The 22,272-nt window shown below is 37.5% G+C and overlaps 1 protein-coding gene across 3 annotated transcripts in view; it reads left to right on the forward strand.

Moving 5' to 3' along the window:
• Positions 1–22,272, forward strand: part of KCNH1 (potassium voltage-gated channel subfamily H member 1) — a 185,562-nt gene that overhangs the window by 41,244 nt on the left and 122,046 nt on the right. For all 3 annotated transcript variants that reach the window (XR_006165065.1, XR_006165064.1, XM_042789835.1), the window contains exon 7: positions 12,051–12,480. Coding sequence is in view for 1 of the 3 variants with exons in the window: in XM_042789835.1 (XP_042645769.1) it covers positions 12,051–12,480 (430 nt within the window). In the remaining 2 variants the exon portion in view is untranslated. The remainder of the gene's footprint in view (positions 1–12,050; positions 12,481–22,272) is intronic.

A 22,272-nucleotide genomic window follows, 5' to 3' on the forward strand; every position in this document is an offset into this window, starting at 1 on the left:
AAGTATAATACTCTTTTCTTGGCTGCTTCTAATACAATAGAGCAGGTGGCAAAGAAGCAGGCAGTGACTCGCTAAATCTTCTCAGATCACGAGAAAGTACCGTGTGGGTGTCTGGTGACCCGTGCAGCATTCTTTGGCAACAGTTGTTTTAGAGGAAGGTGAAGCAATTGAAGATGCTGTTTTGATGCTTGTTTCGTAATTCCATAATTAGACAAAAGGATAGGGACAAATTTGGAAATCTAGACTCCTCTTTAATTCTCGCTCATTTCTTTGGGAGCAGGTCACAAGCCAGCAAAAGACCTAATTTTCAGACAGTTAAAATCACAATACTTACCCTGTTTTAGCTGCTTCATCTCCTACTGGATCAGGCTGCCAAGAAAATATTCCTAAACTAAATATATTAAGGTTCCATGCCTAAACAGTCCAGAGAGTTAATTAATTGTTAATAAAATCTTGAAAAGGATTCCAGCAGTCTACTTTCTAATTACATCTTTTAAATTCTCTACCATCAACTCATTACGTGTCTGTATTTCTCTGTGACACATACTAAACCTGCAACTTATATACACATCTCATCAGTGCTTAGTATTTAATTTTTAGCCTGTAAAATTTAATTTTTATGAGTTACTTCAAAATATATCCATGTTATAAAGGACAACCTAGCTATTGAAAGAAAATTATGCCAAGTGCAATATCTGAGTAAAAAGATAAAATTGCATTACTTTTGTAAAAATACACAATACAGGTTTTTATCAAATTTAAGTATTTAAAGTATTTTTTCTAAATGACTTGAGGACAAGTAGGCAAACTATTGAATGTAGTGGAAAAAGCATTATGTTATTTGATATTTAATTCCCTAGAGAGGTCTTCATTTTCTATAAAGCTATGGACTAAAATAACACATATGAGATCAAACAAAAAAGCCTTGTGAGACCTGTCCTTAAATATTTTTGTCATAAAAAGGATCCAGGATGCAGATTACTCTGCAGGTTTTTCACATATTACTTTGCCATGGCACTGATAAAGCAATGGAAGGAGTGGCTGTATGTCAGTTTCTGACATGTAGACTGAAAGAGTACAAATAAATAAATAAAAATCAAGAGACAAAAAAAAAAGGAAGCTTTTCTCACCCGTTGCAGATAGCAGCAACCTGCTGTTGATTTTACTGGAGGAGCATTTTGTACCTGTAGGCTGATGGTGACCCACAGAACATCCCAGAGGAAAATGCCTATACCAGTGGCTGTGACAGCCCTTGAGCTGAGCACAGGCGCTCTCAGACTCACGGTAGCAATTCTGCAGAGAAATTCTCGTTGTGTGAGTTTGAATTTCTTCAGGTTCTCTGTCTCAGTGTTGCCTTGTAACAATAAGAAGTTGATTGGTACTCCAGTTTTTCTATGGCTCTTCAACAGCCTCCTTAATCAGTGTAACAGTGTTAGTTTTAGTTATTCTAACTATTGTGCCTAAGGAAAAAACCATTTTTCTTGATGCTATCCTTTCAAGACTGTTTGTCTCTATTTCCCCTAGTGGGTTCTGACATTTAGCTGATATAAATCATTGTAGAGTCATTAGAGCAGAGTTTCCACTGGTGTAAATTGCTGTACTTCTATTAAGGGCTCATAGACTGGTTTATAGGACCTGAGGGGCTTTTCCAGCAATGCCAGCAGAATAACATAATGCACATCAGGTGGGGATTTAAGACAGTATATGCTGATCACTGTTTCATGAACTGCCTGTAATGAGAAAGATAATCTTTTATTAAAGAAGGAAAAAAATAAAAAGCCACATTCAAGGAGTCTTGAAAGTAGAAAAGCTTTACCTTGTATCTTCTCTGTTGTATAGAACATTCCCTTGTGGGTCAAATTCCTTTTTCAAACTTGCTGGTTTAAATTTTACCTGTCTCTCACCCTGTATTACACACCATATTACTTCTCAGTTGGACTAAGTCAGCTGTGAGGCTGTGCTGCTCAAGTTACAAGTGGCCAGACTGGATTGTTACCTGTGTGTCACTTTGATTTTGCTAAATGGAATTCCCTTTGAGCCATGAGACAGGGGTTAGTAGGTGGCCATGGATACTGCAGGCATTTTTTTTTTTTTTTTTTTTTGGTCCTAATGTGTATACTCTTAAAAAAATTGCCAGAGTTTAAATGATACCCAGCGTCAACAGTGATGATATAATAAGATGAATATGAATTGCTATTTTCCTGTTTTGATGTTTTCCATATATGATTTTAAACAGGAGGAAATAGAATCCTGGCTTTGTTGCAGTCCCTGTAGTGAAGGGGGTCTGGGGCAGGTGGATGCTCACTGTTTTATCTGCCTTCTGTCATTCTCTGTTCAATTAAACGTCACTGAAGACACTGAGGATATCATGGAGGAGCTAACTTGACAAGTCAATTTGTTCTTAAGAATACTGTAATTACTGTGATGGAGACATCGATTTGCAAGGAATACAGGACCTGATGCTGAAGAAGTAAAAAGCTGTGTATATAGGGTGTTGAGGCTCTCTTGGCTCTGAGTAATTTTGGGACTGTCCCATTGTTTAGCTCTTGATAGATTAATAGTGAAACTATTTTTGTAATTTTTAAAGTGATCCACCAGTATAAGATTAATTATAATATATGAAACTGGAGTTGATCAATATTTTTGACAAGCAGATACTAATTTTTAAAATATTCTGATACCGGATGTTTTTTCTATTTTGAAGTAACTTTTTGTTTTGCAATTTACTTCATTATTCCATTATAAGATATAATGGAAAATATTTTCTTGAAACAAAATGGAGTGTAACTTATGTGTTTTTCAGGCAATTTAAAAATTCTTTGGGTTTGTTGCAGTTTGGAACATTAGTATATTTTCAGTTCACATTTTTTAATATAATTGAAGTTCCAGTTTCCTCCCTGCATGGTTGAGAATATTTTTGTCCACAAAAATAATTTGCATTCATTAACTATTAATCAATACAACTATTAATAACTACAATTAATTCAAGAGACACTTAAGAATGAATAGCCACATTCTACAGATGGAAGAGGAAAGAAAAACCATTAATTTCTTTGTTTAAGGCCATAGAATTAAATACGAGAATGTATGAAGCTCCTGATCTCAAGTGTTGTGCTCAAAGAGACAGTACAGTATCTCATATTCAGACATGAACAGAAATCAACAAATGAAGGAATGAATAACTGTAGAGAAATTTCAGTTATTACCCAAATGAAAGAAAAGTTATTAATGTTTCTCCTGTTTTTTTCTATATGGAAAGCTAATTATACAGTTAAATACGAATTACTTTATTGACATGCTGTAGAACTTCAGGAAGATAAAATATTCCACTGGTTGATGAATCAACTTAATGCTAGGTGTAAACTTTCTACTGTTAAGACAATACATCATGCTGTAGTATAGTTCAAGTAAGAATAGAAAATACTGGTCTAAAATTTACATAGCCCTTAAAACATGTGGTATTAATCTCTTTAGAATTTGAATGATCACAATAACATTTGTCAGTAAGCCTTTATAGTAATTAGTATTATTCCTCACTTAAGGAAATACCACCTACTTCGGGGGATAATGTTATCTTTCTGTATTCAGACATCAATCAGTAGATTTAATAAAAAACAGGCTTAAAGAAAATTCCACAATTTTTGCCAAGAACAATGCAATTTAAAACTTTGAATTCCAAAGCCAAGTTGAAGCATATTTTGCAGTGTCAGCTTGAGCAATTTTATACTGTGGTTTTCAGCCATAATACCATAACATATAATTTATATTGGAAAAAATTTGACTTATTACATGTGACACTTTTGTTGTGAAATCTCATGGTAGGAGTGGAATCCAGTCATGTCACCACCATATAAATCTCTGAAATAAGGAGTTTGTAGTAGTAATTGCTATCTGTATTTGAATGGAACACTATGATCAATTGTTAGCTGATGCCAAATTGAGAACCATATATCACTCTTATTAGCTGAGGTAGAAGAGATATAAATGCATTGTAAAAGATCATCAGGAAAGATGTATTCTGTATGAATGATCCAGTGTTCACTTGAGTGAGTGAATAAGAGAGGAGATGGCATGTAGGCAGAAAAGATATACAGCTTTGAAAGGACAAAATTTATGATGACAAAAAAGTCCCAGAAAAAAACACAATAAAAAAGTAATAGAAGTAAATTAAGCTGTTTAGTGCTAAGTGAGCATGGTGTGGCTGGAAAGTAAACAGTGAGTTGAGAGAGGAAAAAATGAATGTGTTGCTGGTCAGATTGTTGGCAACTCTCTGAGGCAGTACTTTTGCAATAGATTAATTTAAACCTTATTAGTGGAATAATCTCTCATGCTAATACAAATTAGCTATCTAAGAATTACTGAAGTAGCTACACTGAAAAGCATGCAACTTCCCTAGACTTGTTTTACCGTTTGCTTGCAATAAGGAGCAAGGGAATAAATTATCATATTTGTAGTTTTATGGAACAAACAGGGGCCTATAAAGAGATTTTGGGTTAGATGAATTTTGCAAACTGGAAAATATAATTTTTTAAACTCTTTTAAACTGTAAACAACTGTATAATATGAAATCTGTTTGAAACACTCTGTAGCTCACCAATGTTATTTGGATCTATTCAATTAGGTGATACTAGCTTTTGCATGTGAGTCTATTGATAAATCTCATAAAGAATTAATATTTTTCTGTGGCTAATTAAATTTAAAGTAGTCATAACCTACTGTCTATGCAATGCCTATAACAAAGCAGCGAAGTATCACAGAGTATGATCCAGGCGTAGAGGAAATGTTGGCAAATAGTGGTTCTTGGATGTGATGAAAATAGATGAGAAGGGATTAGTGAGCCCCCCGGGGCTGGGTGACTCCTTAGCAGTGCTCCTGGGGAAGAATCGAACAACTGGGTTACTGTACCCAGGTGGCGCAGTGGAAGGGCTGGAGCATGGGCCTTGGGTTGGGGTGTGGTGGTGGTGGAGGTTTGCTTGGTTGGGTGTCCCGTTGTGAGAGACCCCTGAGAAATAGGGCCAAGGCCAAGGAAGGTGTGAGCTCTGGGCTGTAACCTGCCAGAGGCCCTTCAGCAAGGCTAGGGGGTTGTTGGTGTGGCTCCTAGGTGGTGGTGGTAGCTTCAGAAGGAGCCTGGGGGCCGTAGCCTGAGGAAGAAGGGGAGTGCAATAGAAAAGAAAGTGGTCATGGAGGAGGAAGGCTGCTTGTCTGACTTCTGTTGGTGCCTCTGTACTGCAGGATGGCCCCAAAGGGCTGTGCCAGGCATGAGTTACTCCTTAACAGGCAGGTAGGTGGAAGGAGTATTTGGGGAAATGCCAGTGGAGTAAAGCGGACTGCCAGGATACAAGACATGTAGTCAAAGAAACACTTACTGTGCCCAGTCTCTTGAGGATTTGATTCAGCGTGGCTCTCTTATTTGTCTACCGTTTTTTCCTCCCTCTTTTTTTTTTTTTTTTTTTTCCCCAATCAAATATGAGTTTCTCTAACATCCCTTCTTAAAAATCCAGCCTTCATGCTACTAATGAAGTGCTTCTTTTATGCTACTCTCTGAAGGTGCAGGCTGCCTTTTGCCCTTAAATTCTCTATTTTCGTGATTGTGTGGGCATTGTACATAGGCACTGCAGAGCTCTTATGCCATTTAACCCATTCAAGGTTAAATTATCTCCTCTGCTGTAAGCCTTCTTAAGGTGTTTAGTTAATTTAAATTCTGCTTGTTTCCCTGGTCTTCTCCAGGTTCATACACCTTGGTGGCTCAGGGACATCTACGCTTTCTGCTGATGGATACCTCACAAAATACCAGAGGAGGTTGCGTTGCTGTGTCCCTGCCCAACACCTACTCTATATGTTCTGCCGTGACTGTTAAGATGCCAATTAACTCATTTTCTGCACTACTAATGTTCAGATTAGTCTTTTTGCTGAGTCACAGATGAGTAAGGGTGTTATTGGGTTTCAGGGCTATTTCTTTATAGCTTTGTAAAACGTGACATGATTTATCATACTGTTCAAGAGAGAACAGTAGTCTACATAAGCTATTCAATCTGTATAACGCTAGAAGAATTAAAATGCTGAATTACATTTTCAGTGATAATGCATGGTGATAGCCTTTGTCCAAGAAGGAGAGCTAATTGAATATATTAGATTCTGAATTATTTCACAAAGCTGCTGTTAGGGTGGTACTTACACTGCATATAAAGGGAAGCATGTTTCAGAGACGGGGATCAGTTACTCTGTTCTTTTTCCCCCATTCAGCATACTTGCATTGATCAGAGGCAGAAAGATGAGACAGCAGAGGGTATTTATTTGAGTATCTAAATGGTTGCTTTCTAGTCTATTTTGTATTAGGGGCTGGCTTAGAACTGGAAAGATGGAGTGGTATTAGGTGCTAATAACACCAAATCTTATTTGGCTGTTTTGCCTCTTCAAGGTAAGCAAAAAGCTGCTGGAACTGATGGCTCCTTTGAATCAGAAGCATTGGGAAGCAGACTGCTGCCTGTCAGGGCTAAATTTTTTAATTGATACTGTGGAAAGTGGGATTTCTTTAGATTACTGACGTGTTATCTTTATTCTTGTTCTTCCTCTCAAAGTAAAAAAGAGAGTTTCCTATATTTGCTGGTTTTACGAGTGTGCATGTATGCGTGTAAGGAAAGCGTGGACATAGTTTTAGAAATGAAAAATCAGCCTTTCCATCTCTTCTCACACCCTGTGCTCTTATACATGAATTATTGCTGTTTCTCTCTCAATTCTAACCAAACTTGCAGATGTCTGGCTAAAATAAGCTTTGTGAGTCTAGAGATTTGATTTCTTCACTGTTAAAAACCACAGCAGTAACCAGAGGGTTTAGATATTGATTTTTGACCTGCGTGTATGATGTTATCTCATCTGTTGGTTGCTAAATATGGCATTCTGTAGTAAAGGTCATGTTCTCAGACCTAATTAAGAAAATCAGAAGAGGCAAATAGCAGAAATGAGAAGTCCTAATAACGACCTGACAGGGCTGCTGTGTTACTGCAGATAGGCAAAGCCAGGTTGTGGCACAGCTGACTTCAGAACCAAATGTCAAGGAAGAAGGCAGTGCTTGCCTCACGGTAGTGATAAATTCAGTTCATCAGCTCCTTTTTTTTTTTTTTGATAATTATTTTTTTGTTCTGTTTCATTCTCATTCTTTTAATGGTTAGCTTTCAGTCTTCTGCATCTCCCTTTAATTGAGATAAAGCCTGAGCTTTAGCAGTTCCATATGAAAGTGCTGGAAAACATAAAACAGATTTGTGCCAATACTGAATATTTTTCTTTTTTAAAATAGATAGTAAGCAGGAAGTAAATTATACTTCCTTTGAGCCTAGAAAAAAATCTTAGTGTTTGGGTTAAGTGCATTTTCTTTCTGTACACATGGAAAGTAAATAATGGCCTAAAAAGTGAATAATGGCATGCAGATTGAAACTATTACTCAAATGCTAGTGCTACTACAGCTGTAGGAGGTGGGATGAAGGTGCATTTTAGTTATTTTCTAAAGTTGTTTATGCTACATCTTGTTTGGAAGGGAAAATGAATTACTTCTCACTTTTTTTTTGGCTGTAGTTAATTTTTATTGCTGTTCTTTAAACATTTTTTTTTTCCTAGGTGGAATTTCATTATTTAGTTAATTGACTTGAGTTTAACTTTGCATGGCAAATGAACAGCAGCAACTGTTTTGTATTTGTACAGCATTTAGCGCTGTAGTGTCCACTGTTACTATTCTTGGGGACCATAATGACACAAGCAGCTAATGATTACTCTGCTTACAGCCCTTATGTTTTCAAAACACAAAGTACTTCACAGTGTCTCTCCTCTATCTCCTTTTATGGACATGGAAGTAATGGCACAAATCTTACCTTGTCTGATGCAAAGCTGGAGCCAAAATATGGATCTCCTGGATCCTGTGTTTGGAAAGAAGATTACTTACATGGCTGAGATACCAATGTGAGACAAGGAGTGCACTGGCAGTAGATCATGTCTTGCAAAAAACAAGGAGATACAACAGAAATTCTGTGTGAATGTGCACAGTATCTAGTGGGTAGGTCTAATTAATGACAAATTATATATGGAAATTTACTTTTGGCGGTGTTTAATGGACAAACTTACAAAGCATTCTCTTTGAATAGGTCCTGCTTTCCTCTAAAATGAGTCTGGTCTGTTTTTCTGTTGTGTTTGAGGTGCAGTTCCACTCTGCAAAGACTGCATAGGGGCAGAGGAAGGGGGATTGGTTGTACTTATTAATTTAAGGGCTTTTGACATTCAGGTTTGCTCAATCAGCAAATACAGAGTTATTTCTTCTGGCTCTCAGCACTTTGAGCTTGCCCTTTGGCTTGGAGGGGACTGGCTACAGATTCTTCCATTTTTATGCATCAGCCATCACTGGCAATTAAAGTAAACCTGCCAACCTATTAAATATTTGTCAATAACTATATGCAGGTATTAGAAGTAGAATCTTTATTTAGTGTCATTAAGTTACTGCTAACAATTTGAAATATAAGTTTGTGTGAAATTCAGCATTTTCTGCCGTATTTGTCTAAGTGCTGCATGCAAGTTCTCTTGGTAACAAAATATAATAAAAAGGTGCTATTTGTCTATAATGGCTTTTTAACAGATTTCTTAGATTCTTCATATGCTCAGGGAAAGGTTTCTGTTAGGTAGAGTACTAATAATAGCTGGAACTATGTCTGAGTAATTCAGGCACAGGTAGACCTTTGTGGGATATTACTTAGTCTTGTCCTTTCCCTGACTGCCAGACTGACGTTCTTTGTGGTGATCCTTTAGAGCAGAGCATCTGGGGGGGCCTGTTTGGGACCTGTAGTGCAATTTCTAGATCTTTATTGACTAAGGTTCATCTATTTTCTTTGGGCAGAAGGAGCTCCGAGAGTGTCTTAATCTGCCTCTCAAAGGTTATAGGAGTAGCAGAGCTAAGAGTATGGGATGTGCATCAGGAGGAGTAAATTGAGTTCAGGCTCTTTCGCGTGACATTGTGGAGCCATCTGTATCGTAAAAGCATAAAAATAATCTGCACTGATAAGAGCATTAAAGTGGACAGTAATCCAAAAGTACAGTTCTGTTTTGGAAAGTGGTAATCTAAAAATGTCAATTTTGGATCCAGCAGATCTATTCTTGTGAGTATTAAAATGTTACTTGCTAAATTTGTTGACAAAAAATACCATTTTAAAGTATTGGAGAATGATCTGATTTCTTTCTACTGTATCATCTGTGAAACAGTCTATTAAGTTTCCATTGTTTATATCCATTTGAAATTCTGTCACTTAGAAATTTCTAAGAGAATTATATGGATAATTATTTCCCTGGGCATTTCTTCCTCTTGATATTGATCCATTTAGAATAGAAAAATCCTTTCCTCTGAGGAAATCAAATAGAAAATACTGTTAATGCTGAAATAATAATACATTTTTTTTTTAATCTTTTTCTGAACTTTTAGAATCTTATTGGCAATGCAGTCAGGTGAAATATTTGGCTAATTTGAATATTAAATGCATCCTTTCCATGCAACCAGTTGAAGCATTTATTTTCTGTAAATAATCAAGTTATTTTTGTACAAACCCCCTAATTCTTTCTACCGCTTGTCAGAATTTGGTAGAATCACTTTCTCCCAAATGATGCAGTTCTATCACATTTTAAATGTTTTTACAAAATTTCTTTTTGTGACTTTCACAAGGGAAATTAGGATAAGAGTGCTCTGAAAGCAGTTTGCCTTAAATGTTTTAGATCTAATTTGAAATATTTTATTTTGTATTCCCATTTTTCATATCCAGTTTCTTAAACTCCCCTTCTGTGATTTCTTTTTTATTTCTTTTCCCCCAAGTATTTCTAACCCTTGACTTCTTTTTCAATTAAGAATTAACTAAATTCCAAACTTCTAACTCTTTCCTGAGTCATTATTTTTGTCTTTGGTAAGACTCTTGCTGACAAACAGCATTTATTATTTTAAAATCCCAGTGATGAGTTTTGATTTTTTAAGAACAAGTTTTTGCACCAATTTCTGAGGAAGAATAAAATTGGTTTTTAGTATGTTGGGATGGAAAAATTTTCTGCCCTTGCCTAAGACTTATAAGCACTGCATGAGAAAACCCTTGGATTTGAGACTGAAGCTAAAACCAGGCTGTTGCTAGAGGGAGACCTCTCCAAATGTAAAACATGATTTTTTGCTGTTAAAGTTTGTAAAGAGGAAAGGGTGAAATGGGTGCTGGCCATGAGGGAAAAGGCCAGAAGGCTGTGTTGTAATGTCAGAATGTGGATATTTAGACTGTAGAGACTATATGTGCTTGTCACTCAGGGACTTGCATATCCAATTCTAAAATATGGTTATCAGGTTATTGTTTTTTTTTTTTTTTTTGTGATTTCCCCTTTGCTTTTCTTCTCTGCACTGAGTGTTCAGAAGTACCTGCTTTCCCTCCCCTGGAAATGAAGGCCTTATGCATTCTGTGTCGTGTTCTCTGAATTGACATCAAGGCTTTGCTCTACTGTTTACAGAACAAAGCTGAGTATGGAATGAGTGGAAAATGGAAATTAACTTTTACTTTGTGAAGGTATGTTTACATCAATGACTTGAAAAGATTGGCACAGATAATCATTAAAAGAATAGATCACTTGGTCTCCTCTAGATCTCCGCAAATATCTCTGATTTAAAGGAAGGTTGTTTTTTTTCTCTTTTTTGTTCTTCCTTTTTACTCTCTCCCTCCCCTGGTTGTGTTAGCTCTTGTCCAAGTACTTAATAGAAACTGATAGTGTGTTCCCAGGTAACAAATTACATCTGTCTATGAAAATGAGTCAATATAATCATGACAAATTCATGAGATAAAGGGGAAATACATTGCTGCAGTCCTGGGGAACATGAGTCAATATGCTTTATGTAATTATTTAATAAAACATCTCTTCTAGTACATTGAACCAGCCTAAGATACTGAAGCAGTTGTATTTATGCAGGAATAAACAAACTTCCAGTAAAAGCTGGTGACCAGAAGTATGCAATTACGCATTTCCAGAAATATACTCATCAAACCAGTCTGCTTAAATTTTAATCAGACTTCTATGTATGAAACAGTCTTGATAAGAAGGAGTAGAAAAAAAAGAATGGATTTTTGTGAAAGGCTATTCAGATCTCGTGCCCCAAATGGCTTTGAGGTTTTTTTTGTGCAACTTCTTGTGTATGGAATTGCAAATCTGCCTAGAAGTTAACAATACAGAGTGCTACATGCTGCCTTAATTCTGTTTTATGGGAGCCATATTAATATCAGCACAGAAATAATACGTTGATAACAAAGCTGTCATAAAACCAATATGATGTGGGGATTAGGCAGTGGGGTATTTGAAATAGTTAAGCTTTGTGTAGTTCATGTAAGAAATGTCAGAGGACTGACTATCTGTGTGAATTCTTATACGAAATAAAAGTCATAGGAATGCACTGTTACACTGAAAAACTACAAATCACCAGATACTTCAAGTGGTTTTTGGCCTTCCTGGTATATCTGACCTAAATACTGCAAACTGTGTTGTATCTGAGACATGAGAGGACACGTGTTGCCCAGGATCAGAAGGAAGGCAGGAATAGCTGCAAGAGGTTCATGACTCCAAATGCTGGAGTGAATTCAATTGGTGCCTGGTTATGTTCCTCTCAATAGTAGATTTGTATAGTTTAATGGTCAGTGACTTCCACATTTATTTTCAGTCAGGCTAAAGTAGCATCAGGATTCTCAGGGACGATCTACTTGCGCAACTGGACGTGCAATAAATAGCCTGTCATTTGAAGTCTTTACAAATGCATTTGTAGACCTATTCAAATAAACTGAAAGGGGGGTTCAGAGAGCAACCCACAAAATGTTAGTGGATGGAGACAAGAGTGCATATATCCATCCCTGAAAAGGATCACTAACCTTTTAATGTTTCACAATCTCTCTTTTCAGGTATCTGATGACCATCTATTTGTTATGGATCACCTCGTGTCTTTGGAAACCACGGTTATGAATATTGTTGCTTTAATATTAAATTCTAACGGTCACTGTGCTTTATCCTTCTAGGGCATCAGTAGCCTCTTCAGTTCACTTAAAGTGGTCAGGCTGCTTCGGCTGGGTCGTGTAGCTCGGAAGTTGGACCACTACATTGAATACGGAGCAGCGGTCTTGGTTCTGCTGGTGTGTGTGTTTGGTCTGGCAGCACACTGGTTGGCCTGCATTTGGTACAGCATAGGAGACTATGAAGTTATCGATGAGGATACAAACACGATCCGAACTGAGAGCTGGCTCTATCAGCTGGGAATGTCAATAGGAACACCTTACCGATTTAACACATCGGGCTTTGGAAAATGGGAAGGCGGACCAAGCAAAGATTCAGTCTACATCTCCTCATTGTATTTTACGATGACCAGCCTCACCAGTGTTGGTTTTGGGAACATTGCTCCAACTACAGATGGGGAGAAGATCTTTGCTGTTGCTATGATGATGATTGGCTGTAAGTATTAGAGATTCTGTCTCTCACACAATGCCAAATAGCTGTGTGTCATGAATAATGATATCATAAGAACATCTGGAATAGTGTCAAATATTATTATGTAGCTTAAAATATTTTTGGTAGAAATATAGGTATTACACACTTTCTTACTGGTTAGTTTTAAAATCACAAGTGAGAGCATTACTGACTAGCAAAAAATTCAGTCATTTTGGAAGCAATATTCTGTCAATATCCTTTCGGTATTCTCTTGTAAGTAAATGGTAAAATATATAAAGCCTGAAGCATTAAAAATTAATGCACCACAGTGGGCACAGATAACCTTTGTGCCTCCATTTGGTATGTGTCAAAATCTTTGCATGTCTGGGAGCTATATATATTGGACAATTGGGTTGGTGAGTAGGAGGAGGTCCAGGAGCGTCTTGTGAGGGAGAGAGAACAGTAGCACTCTGGAGGCCACAAACTTCACTGTGGGCTGAGCATGCAGTGAGATCCTGAAGTAACTGGGATGACACTGTCCTCGGGCACCTCTGGCTCACATTTCCTTGTCACAAAGGATTCATACTGCCAAGCTGTCCAGCTTTTGGTCGTGTTGTCATGTCAATGCAGGATATGCACTCAAAGTGCCTTGAGAGCTACTTGGAGTTAAGAACCATATGGTGGCCACTGTTAAACTAGGTCCTGTTTGTCTTGATAAGGGTGGAATTTGAACCAAAATAAGGGAAAAAATATCTACATTGTATGTGGAAGAGCATATCATTATATGGAGAAAGAGAGAAGCTTCTGTATGTTAATATTACATCTAGAGGAGAAAAAAGTCAGTCCTTGCTAAAGCAGAAAATTAAAACCAAATATATATTGAAACTCAATTAGCAGCACAGTGCCTGTTATGATAGAAATGTGAAGCTTTGATTCTGAAGTGTCATTTTACAGCAACACTGAAATTGTGTACTGAGATTACGTGTGCAGTGTTAAGCAGGCTGAAGGTTAGTGAGAAGAAGTATAAAGACAAGCATTCTTGACCGTGTAGGGATTGGGATATTTTAGCTGTAAAATTGTTAATTTTGTTCTTCCACTGTGAAGAGTCCCATCATCCTAATAAAACACCCACATAGCAGAAGGGAGATTTATATAAAACTTGGAGAAAATTACCTTGTTTCCTCATGAGAGGGTAAATTAGGCAGTGTAGCAGTGTAGTACAAAATAGACTTCCAAACATATTTCCTAATGAAGGTACCTGTTTAATAAGAAATATCCTGACCTTTGGCTTATTGTTCGTTGGGTTATGCTTATGATACTAGCTAGACAAGAATAGCTTGTATTATTCAGTATTGTTATTTAGTATTATGAATACTGAATGAACATAATCTTCATAAAATCAAGAATGTACCTGGGGATATTTTGGAGCTGTACCTGTTCCAAACTCTTCATATGAAAATGTGGTGGAAAGTAACTGAATTTATGCAAGGTTAGTGTTGATAAATATCTGCTCTGAATTCTAAAATCAACTTTAATTTCACCAAGTTGTAAAAATTGGTGTTCTGGCAATTTTAAATCTCATGAATGCAATCACATTGAGGGAAACAATTTTGTTTGTATTTGGACTTCTGGAACCTTACATTTCTAACCTGTGAATAACCACTTGGAAACCATTAAGACTATTCCCAATATGTGTTTGCAGGAATGGCAACTAAATAATCCAATCTTTGAATTAATCAAGACACTGCAAAATTCAGAGAGATAGCTTTTAACATCATGAAATTTTGAGCTGTGGTCATTTGTTCCTCAGAATGGGAGGGACAAAACTGATTTGTTTTGTTTGCAGCTATTTAAAGCTTAATTGTTGATTGACATTCTTCCACCATAAAATTTTGATGTTACAGCAACACTATTTTGCCTGTAGAATTAATCTCTCAAACATTGATCTAAGCTTGAACTAGGGCTATTTTATAAGAATTTTGTCTGATCTGTTGGGAACCTGAAAGGTACATAGCAAATGTATCAGGGATAAATGTGGGGGAGGGAAAAGAAGCTTCCTGGCTACAGTTTTTGTACATCACTCGGAAAAATTCATATTTGTCTCCGGCCAAATAACATGCTTGTTATGAGCTGTGCTAGACCTTATAATGCAGTTGCTGGCTATGTGTTCCTGTTACGATCCTCATTTTGCAGATGTCAGATCACATAGATTTGCACGTGTGATGGATAGGGTCTGTGGGTATCCAAAGCATCAGAAATAAGCAATTTCAAATCAATTCTGCTAATGTGCTATTGCCCACTAATAAAAGGAAAAGGGTGTATGATTTCTCACTTATACTTCACCATTAACACTATTTATTTTAGCACCTATCTAGTGGCGCATTATCAAAAGCTACTGCTATCTTTCAGTAGCACAGGGAGTGCCATTTTCTTTTCATGAAGGATGCAGAGAGCACCTAATTGTTTGACTATCTAAAACTATGATTGAAGATAGGTGGGATTTGCTGAGTCCAGCCTCAAATGTCACTCCATTAACTTCTTCCCTACTAGATGATAATACTTTAAGAACTGTGTGACTTTATCTTGTTTTTTAAGTGGCTAGGTATAGTGTGGGCAAAATACATACCTATGTATTTAAATAGTCCAGTGAAAGAAGTGAAGTCACTTTGCAACCTTTTATATAAGAAATGGAAACAACCCTGTCACTCTTTCTTTGAGGATGTTGCCATTTTTGTTTAGTTGAGTAAGACAATATGTTAAGAAGATTGGTTTTGAGATTCCAAAACTGCCACTATAGTGTCTTAAAAAAGAAAAAGTATTTGGGGACAAATATGTAACTGCCAGCATTAATATTTCAAAGTGATTCCAGCAAAATTTTACTTTAAATAGACTGAAAATTTTTAATAGGAGGGTATTTTTTTCCCCTTGGTCCAATTAGCCTCCTGTGAATAAATAGTAAAACTTCCATTAGCCTGATGGGGACAGATTTAGATGAGCGGAAAGAAAATTATAGCATTTCCTTCTCTTTGTGTGTCGTCTTATCTGCTCTTTTTGAATATCAAAAAGTGCTATGTCAAAAAACTAGTGGCTTGTTAAACAATGTGGTGGCCAGCTAACCTTTACAGTCACAATTTTATTAGCAAGATCACCTTTGACATTTGAATCTTCTTTTTATTTGTGAAAGAAACTGAATTTTCCTGAAATGGAGATGGTGGTCATCGTGTGAAAGTGTTTGAGACATCCCACCCCCCTTTCTTTTGTGGGCTGTATGAGTAGGTGCCCTACACAAAGTTAATGTGCAGGTACCACTTTGGTGCACTGTGAGCACTTGCTTCCTGCTGGTGGCTGACTGAGAAACTACAAGAGCATGGTGCTTGCTTGTTCCTGGCTCCAGTTTAGGGTCATAGCACTGCCTTTGCACCCTCTCTCTGATTTTTGGTGTCAGTGGTCTTGACTTCAGTTTGCTCCATGAGCCGTGACACCATGGTTTGGTAGGGGCATTCAAGAACTGTTTCCCTGGAGTTCAGATGTTGTCATCAAGTGGAGGGAAAGGAAGAATTTACTTTTAGAAGTGTGAACTCTTCCTACTCAGTGCGTTTAAATAAATTTTATATATATATATACACACACGTATACATGCATAAGTACATAGCGTATGTGTAAACATACAGAGAGAGAGAGTGCACATGTATTGTGATGCTTAAAAGAAAAAAAAAGAGAGCATATATTTGTTTTTTGTTTTTGTGTTTTTTTCTCCATGTCTGGTATTCTAGAATTATTTTTAATAGAATGGATTTGATTGTGCAAAGTTCTTGTATCTCTGGGGAAGCCCGAACATGGTGTGTGCTACCCTGAGAAGCACTGCCAGGTAGCACAGTTTTTCAAGGCTTTCTGGTCCTTGTTTCTAGCAAACTTAGTTTTTACTTTTGGTTTGGTTTACTTGATTTACTGGCTAAGTATCTTGAATAGTTTCTTAGTTTCTGTGGAGGGAAGTTGTGGATAGCAGCAGTACTTTTCTTCTTTATTCTTGGAGTGTTGTGTGAGCCTCTGTTTCAGGAGAGGAGGTATTGTGTGAACAAATGGTTTTAAGACATGTATAGCTATATTTACTGGCAAACCTACTGAACGGCTTGTGGTGTGGTCAGCACAGGACTGTGGTGACATCCAAACAGGGTGCTTGTGTCAGAAGGGCTCAGAAATATTACAGGTATTTGAAAGCATAAGCAGTTCAGAACTAGTGTCCTTCCATGTGTGTTTAATACTCTCTAATTATGTTCCACCTTCTGTAAGACAAAATCTGGTTTTCTCTGCTGCTCAGCCACTGATATATCCCCTCCTGCTCACTGCTTGCTTCTTCTTTAAAGCTGATCATGTAGTAGAAATATATGTGTTACACTAACTCTCTGTAGACCCACCGACCACTAGTAATAGTCCTTTACTAAAATGTCAGATAGCTGTTTAAAATAAGTACATAAGACCACTTCAATTTTCTTTTTTATTCAGTCTTTCATTATAAATCCAAATAGTAAATCCAGGTAACTTTTAATTAAAAATTTAGAGATATATTAGTAAAGCTGTCCTGGACCGGTGGGAATTTTGGCTGACTTGAATGCAAATCTTGGCTGAGTAAAAAGTTTAAGATATGTGAGCTTGTAGAAGGAAGAGTGGGTATGTCATGTTAGGAGTGTGTGGGCACTGGGAAGGGATGGTTGAGGTGAATAAACTACGTGTGGGTATTCAGCCTGTGGGGCTGGCTGGGTGGGTTGGTTTTACACTAGGGACAAAGCATAAGAAAGCGTGGGTTTGTCTCAGCGATCCTGGTCTCTGCTTTGGGGCCACCTTCTGCAGGGAGGTGTTTTTGCACTCTCAAATGCAATGCCTGCACGTGCTGTCCTACTGAAGTCATTGTGGCTTCAGTTTTCAGGGAGAAAGTGTTTTACTGTTGGGTTATTTTGACATAGGGAGGTACAACCCCTAATTAGATTTGTGAAGGAGGACAGCATACTCACCATGTAGCCCTGGGTATGTATGATCCATTGGTCAGATCCACTGAAGGGGGATGTGGATAGGTGAAAAATGCTCTTGATTCCTGACCTCAAATAATGTGCATCTGCTTGGGAAGCACAAATTATTGTAAAATAGGGATGAAGTATTCAGTGGCTGCTTTTAGGGATTTCTGTTCTGTGGAGGCTTAATGCTTCTGATAAGATGCACAATTCATATTGCTATGTAGCTGGTTTTCCTGAACATACGGTAAATTATAGTTTCGTAAAGCAAATTGTCTTCACATCTGCCAATGAACTGACCTGCATAGGTTTGCCTCACTTTAATTATTGAGTGCATGTGTGTATATATAGAGAAATAGGAGTGTTACTACTGGAAGTAAAAGCAGTTAACTCCTCAGCTTCATTTTAAATGAATCAAAACATATTTGCTTATCCTTTTTCGCAGATGGCCACTAAATTGCTAATTAATAGGGAATATGTCTACAGACAGATCTTTCAGAGAGGCTGATGTTACATAAAACCAGGTTTAAAACCACTGTCTGGGTCTGTGGAAAGATATATATTTTCCATTTTAATACTTGGGGTGGAAAAAAGCTATTTCAATTTTTAGTTTCTTCCCTGTGGAGACATATGCTTCGAAATAACAGTTCTCATATATTTTGTTCAGTGAAGCTGTCAGGTTGGCTTGCGTATTGTTTATTTTTTCCTAAGCAATAGCAGAAACCTGAGGACTTCCATTTGCAGCTTTCACATCTGGGCCCTGTGTCAGCAATCCCCTTGCTGTGCAGGTGGAGTAGGGAAGAACGGTTCTAAAAATGCTTTGCATTTTCCACTTTTAACATACCATAATGCTGATGGATGCTTGCCTATCTGGATTTTAAGAAACTGAGCAAAATCTATACTTTCGGGGGCTTTTGTTAGTGTTCCTAGTTGCACTGAAAGATCCCAAGCTTTTGATGCCTGTTCATGCTAAATTCTCCTTGTTAGGTAGGAACTTCCTGGAACCACAGGGCTTGACTCATCCAAACTATGAAGTTCACTGAGGACAAGGCGCTTGTCTGAATGCTAAACTAAATCATAAATTCCCCTGTTAACGCTATAATTAGACCAGATAGAGAGAGGTATCATGGAAAAAGAACAAAAGTAGGAGTTAAAAAGTCAGACTTGAGGACACACATGCTCACATACTGTAGTAAATTTTCAGCCACTGAGTTCATTAATCAAAACAGACCAGAGACCAAAATCACTCATCTTCATTGATCATGCGCAACACAAGCATCATGCAGTCCTGCAGCACTTCAGCTGTTGTCTCTGATTAAGGTAGACACAGATCCCAGGAGTGTGGAGTAGCTGTCTCAGCTTTGTTCAGCTTTTTCTGTGAATAGCTTCTTTCTCATTAGACATAAAAACAGGAATGAGGATAACATTAAGTAAATTTGAAAACATAATTGGATAGTTTTATTTACAGCACTCTTGCTGAAAGGAACAGAAATCTGCTCTGGTAATGTGAACATCCCTCTGAACTATAAGAAAACCTTGGTGGCTGGTGTCATGACACACAGGTTAGCGCTGCTCTTTCACAGCCTGACAGAGGATTAGTGTGCTTTGGTGACCCCCAGCAGGGTAGGAAATGTTCAGAGGCTCTCGTGAACAAGCGCAGACAGGAACTGATGAAAACTAGACTGTAGTTATTGAAATGCCTGAACAAGATATGGATGCATTGTAGCATCATGTTTGATGATGTTCCAGAACATGATTTTCCCCTCATAATGCAGTTCATCAGTGGTTAGAGCAAATGGATGTGGCCATCCTGTGTGTGTATTTACCAAACACATAACCTAATTGTAAGAGAAGCACATGTACTCCTACTATTGCTTTTAGGGGATGCTGGGCAGGGGCATGTTGAAATTGGTTTTGCTGAAACTGAGGGCCAGCCAGGTACCATGTGCTGGCTGGGTTTGCTGAGGTTGTCATTCAAGGGCTGGGCACAAAAGACTATGAGACTTCAAATCCAAAGCAACTTTCTCTGTATTCATGGTTATTGCAAGTGCGATGTTTTGATCTGGGGACATGCTGGGAAAGGAAGAAGAAACCTTGCCTTGCAAAAGTGGTTTCTTGGATACCTGCTCTTTGTCAGTAACCGTGGCAAGATGACAAAAATTTCTGAGATGCCACAGACTTCTTGCTAGCCACTGAGGTTGCGGTTGGCACACTTTCCATATGGCTGATAGTTTTGCATTGCTTTTCATTCCCATCTATTTTAGCCACCAGCAACACTATTCAAGATAGTAATTCCTGATTTAAAGGCCTGGATTTTTAATTTTTATTTTTATTTTTTATTTCTTTTAATAAGTAGGGTGTCTTTGCAGATCTGTTCCCTCACCCTTCTCTGCTGTGCTTTGTTACTTCTTGTTTGAAGCTAGTCATGATATTTGAAGAGCTGGTGTGTTACTGCTATAATTGTTAAAAAACTGTTTGGGATTACTGAATGTTTTTCTTGGATGCTTTCTCCATTAGTATTAACCACCAGAAGTGTCATGGATACGTTTCTCAGCTACACCAAGTTACAGCAAAGAGGTAGAGCCAGCAAAATATCTGGATAGAGTTTCTCTGACAGTTAGAAGGAGGGTTTGGATATTAGGGCAGGATTTGGTCTGGTTATCTCTAAATGTGAAAATACCTCAATTTTTCTTGTTAGGAGTGAAGAATGAATTTAAAAAAAAAAAAAAAAAAAAAGGTAAAACCCTAACCAAAGAAAAAAATCTTCCAAGCAACAACAACGAAAAAACACCTATGACAACCCAGACCCCAAAGTCATTGTGATTAAAAAAAAAACAAAAACAAAAAACAAATGGATAGTGAACACTGCTTTAGCCTTTTTGGCTATATAAACAAATCTTCAGACAGTTGAGTCCTAAGGGATGCAGTTTTCAGTGGAGTGCATGGGTATCACTCATAGAAAAGTATGGGACTGCACGAGGTCGTGGTGGCATTTTCAAATCCACCGATGAGCCAGAGCATCTGATCCCCATACAGAGTTACATCACTGGTACTCAGTACAGACAGGACATGCTGGCGAGATGCCACCAGTGCTGACTGACTTCACAGTGCAGCGAGCTCCAAACCCTGAACTGTAGCTCTTAAAAGTTGCCTCCTCTTTGGACAAGGATGCCCGAGGCCTGCAGATTTTTTAAGGATTGCTTCTACTGAAACATAAAACACTGGTGTCAAAGCCAGCAAAAGGGCAGATTTTAGGTGACATGTATGTAAATAGCAAATTCTTACAAAAATCATCGTCTCCAGGCTGAGATGGACTGGAAGGTTTTTTCAGGATCACAACACCAGCGTTAGTGCTGTAATAAATCTGTCTTAGCTAACGACCATGGCTATATGAGGAGAGGCCCATTCATATGGAGTTAGTCATCTCACCACAACACACTTCAAAGTAATATTTATAGAAGAAAGAAAATGGGTTTTGTGAGTATATTAATATAGTAGTACTTTGTTTCCTGGCCTGGTTTGGGGAAACATAAACTAACTCTGTGTAAGATATTATTTCTCACTATGCAAAATGAGTAAGCAATGTTCTTTTCTTGTTATTTAAAGTGTATATGACCAGATTAAAACTAGATTAAACTATTGAGATTAAATTTCCCACAAATGTAAATTGCAAATGGCAAGGGTAAATTGCCCACGTACTTTTGGTTGTGGGGAAAAAAGAAGAGAAAAATTCCAGTGCTATGTTGCATGTATATGCTTGATGAATCTTCTCATGATATGTCATCTTGCCTTAATGACTTAAAAAATTTCAGGCTGTACTTCAGCCTAATGGATCTAGGGAATGGTCCTACCTCAGAATATACTAGAACTTAATTGCTGGAAGACTCCCAGGAAACTTTATGCCAAATCACTGTCAGTATCATGTAAATCCAATCAGGATAATTTCTGAAGTGAGATTTTTGTGAAAATTCTTCATTCTCAAGGTTTTTAGTCTGTTATCTCCTGCAGAGCTTAACCTTTATCTCCAAGACACTGGACAACTTTTGAAAGAACTGTAAATGCAAATGGAGAAAAAATAGTTCTGTTTGACAGGAGAGAAGATGAAAGCTATAAAGTGATAATGGTTTGGGATTTTTTGGCATATGGGGGAGAGCTCACACTACAGTAATGTTATAGATAATTGCCTTTTTTCTCTTTATTGCATAGTGTTTCTAAATTTTTGCCTTGAATTATTTAACAGTAATGACGAGGATAAGGAAAATAAATAGGTACCCCAGCTGTGGGTGTCTCTCTTTTTCACCTGGTATCTTTCATATTGCATGCTTATTAGTGCAGAATTTTGCGTTCTTTAGGCCATTTCTAACATTTCTTCTTATAAGTAGACTTAAAACACTGAAATGTGCTGGCTCTGTTAAACTTTCATCAGCATGTTCAACCAACTTGTTTTGACTTCTGAAGGAACATCATTAACTCAAGTTAGTGTTTGAGAGGGAAGTGCCCCATGCATCCAGAGCATGGACTGAGAGGGCAGAGGAGCGTAAAAGGAAGAAGGAATATTTCAGACAGGTGAACCAGGGGCTAATATACAAGATGAGTGATTTGTTTCCTGTGAAGAAACATTCAAGAATCTACAAGAGATATTGTGTTTTAATATGCAGGGCAGCAAACCTGGAGCGTTTGTTTATAATTTTATTCTTAATTACAGAGGCACATGAGTGTAATGTAGAAGAGCATAGTTCATCTTGTTGAAATTTTGTTCTGGATTCTCACCTGTGAAATTGGTTAAATACCTATAACACACAAAAAGCAT

The sequence above is a fragment of the Tyto alba genome, unplaced genomic scaffold, assembly GCF_018691265.1.
Source record: "Tyto alba isolate M040663 unplaced genomic scaffold, T.alba_DEE_v4.0 Super-Scaffold_16, whole genome shotgun sequence".
NCBI lineage: Eukaryota > Metazoa > Chordata > Aves > Strigiformes > Tytonidae > Tyto > Tyto alba.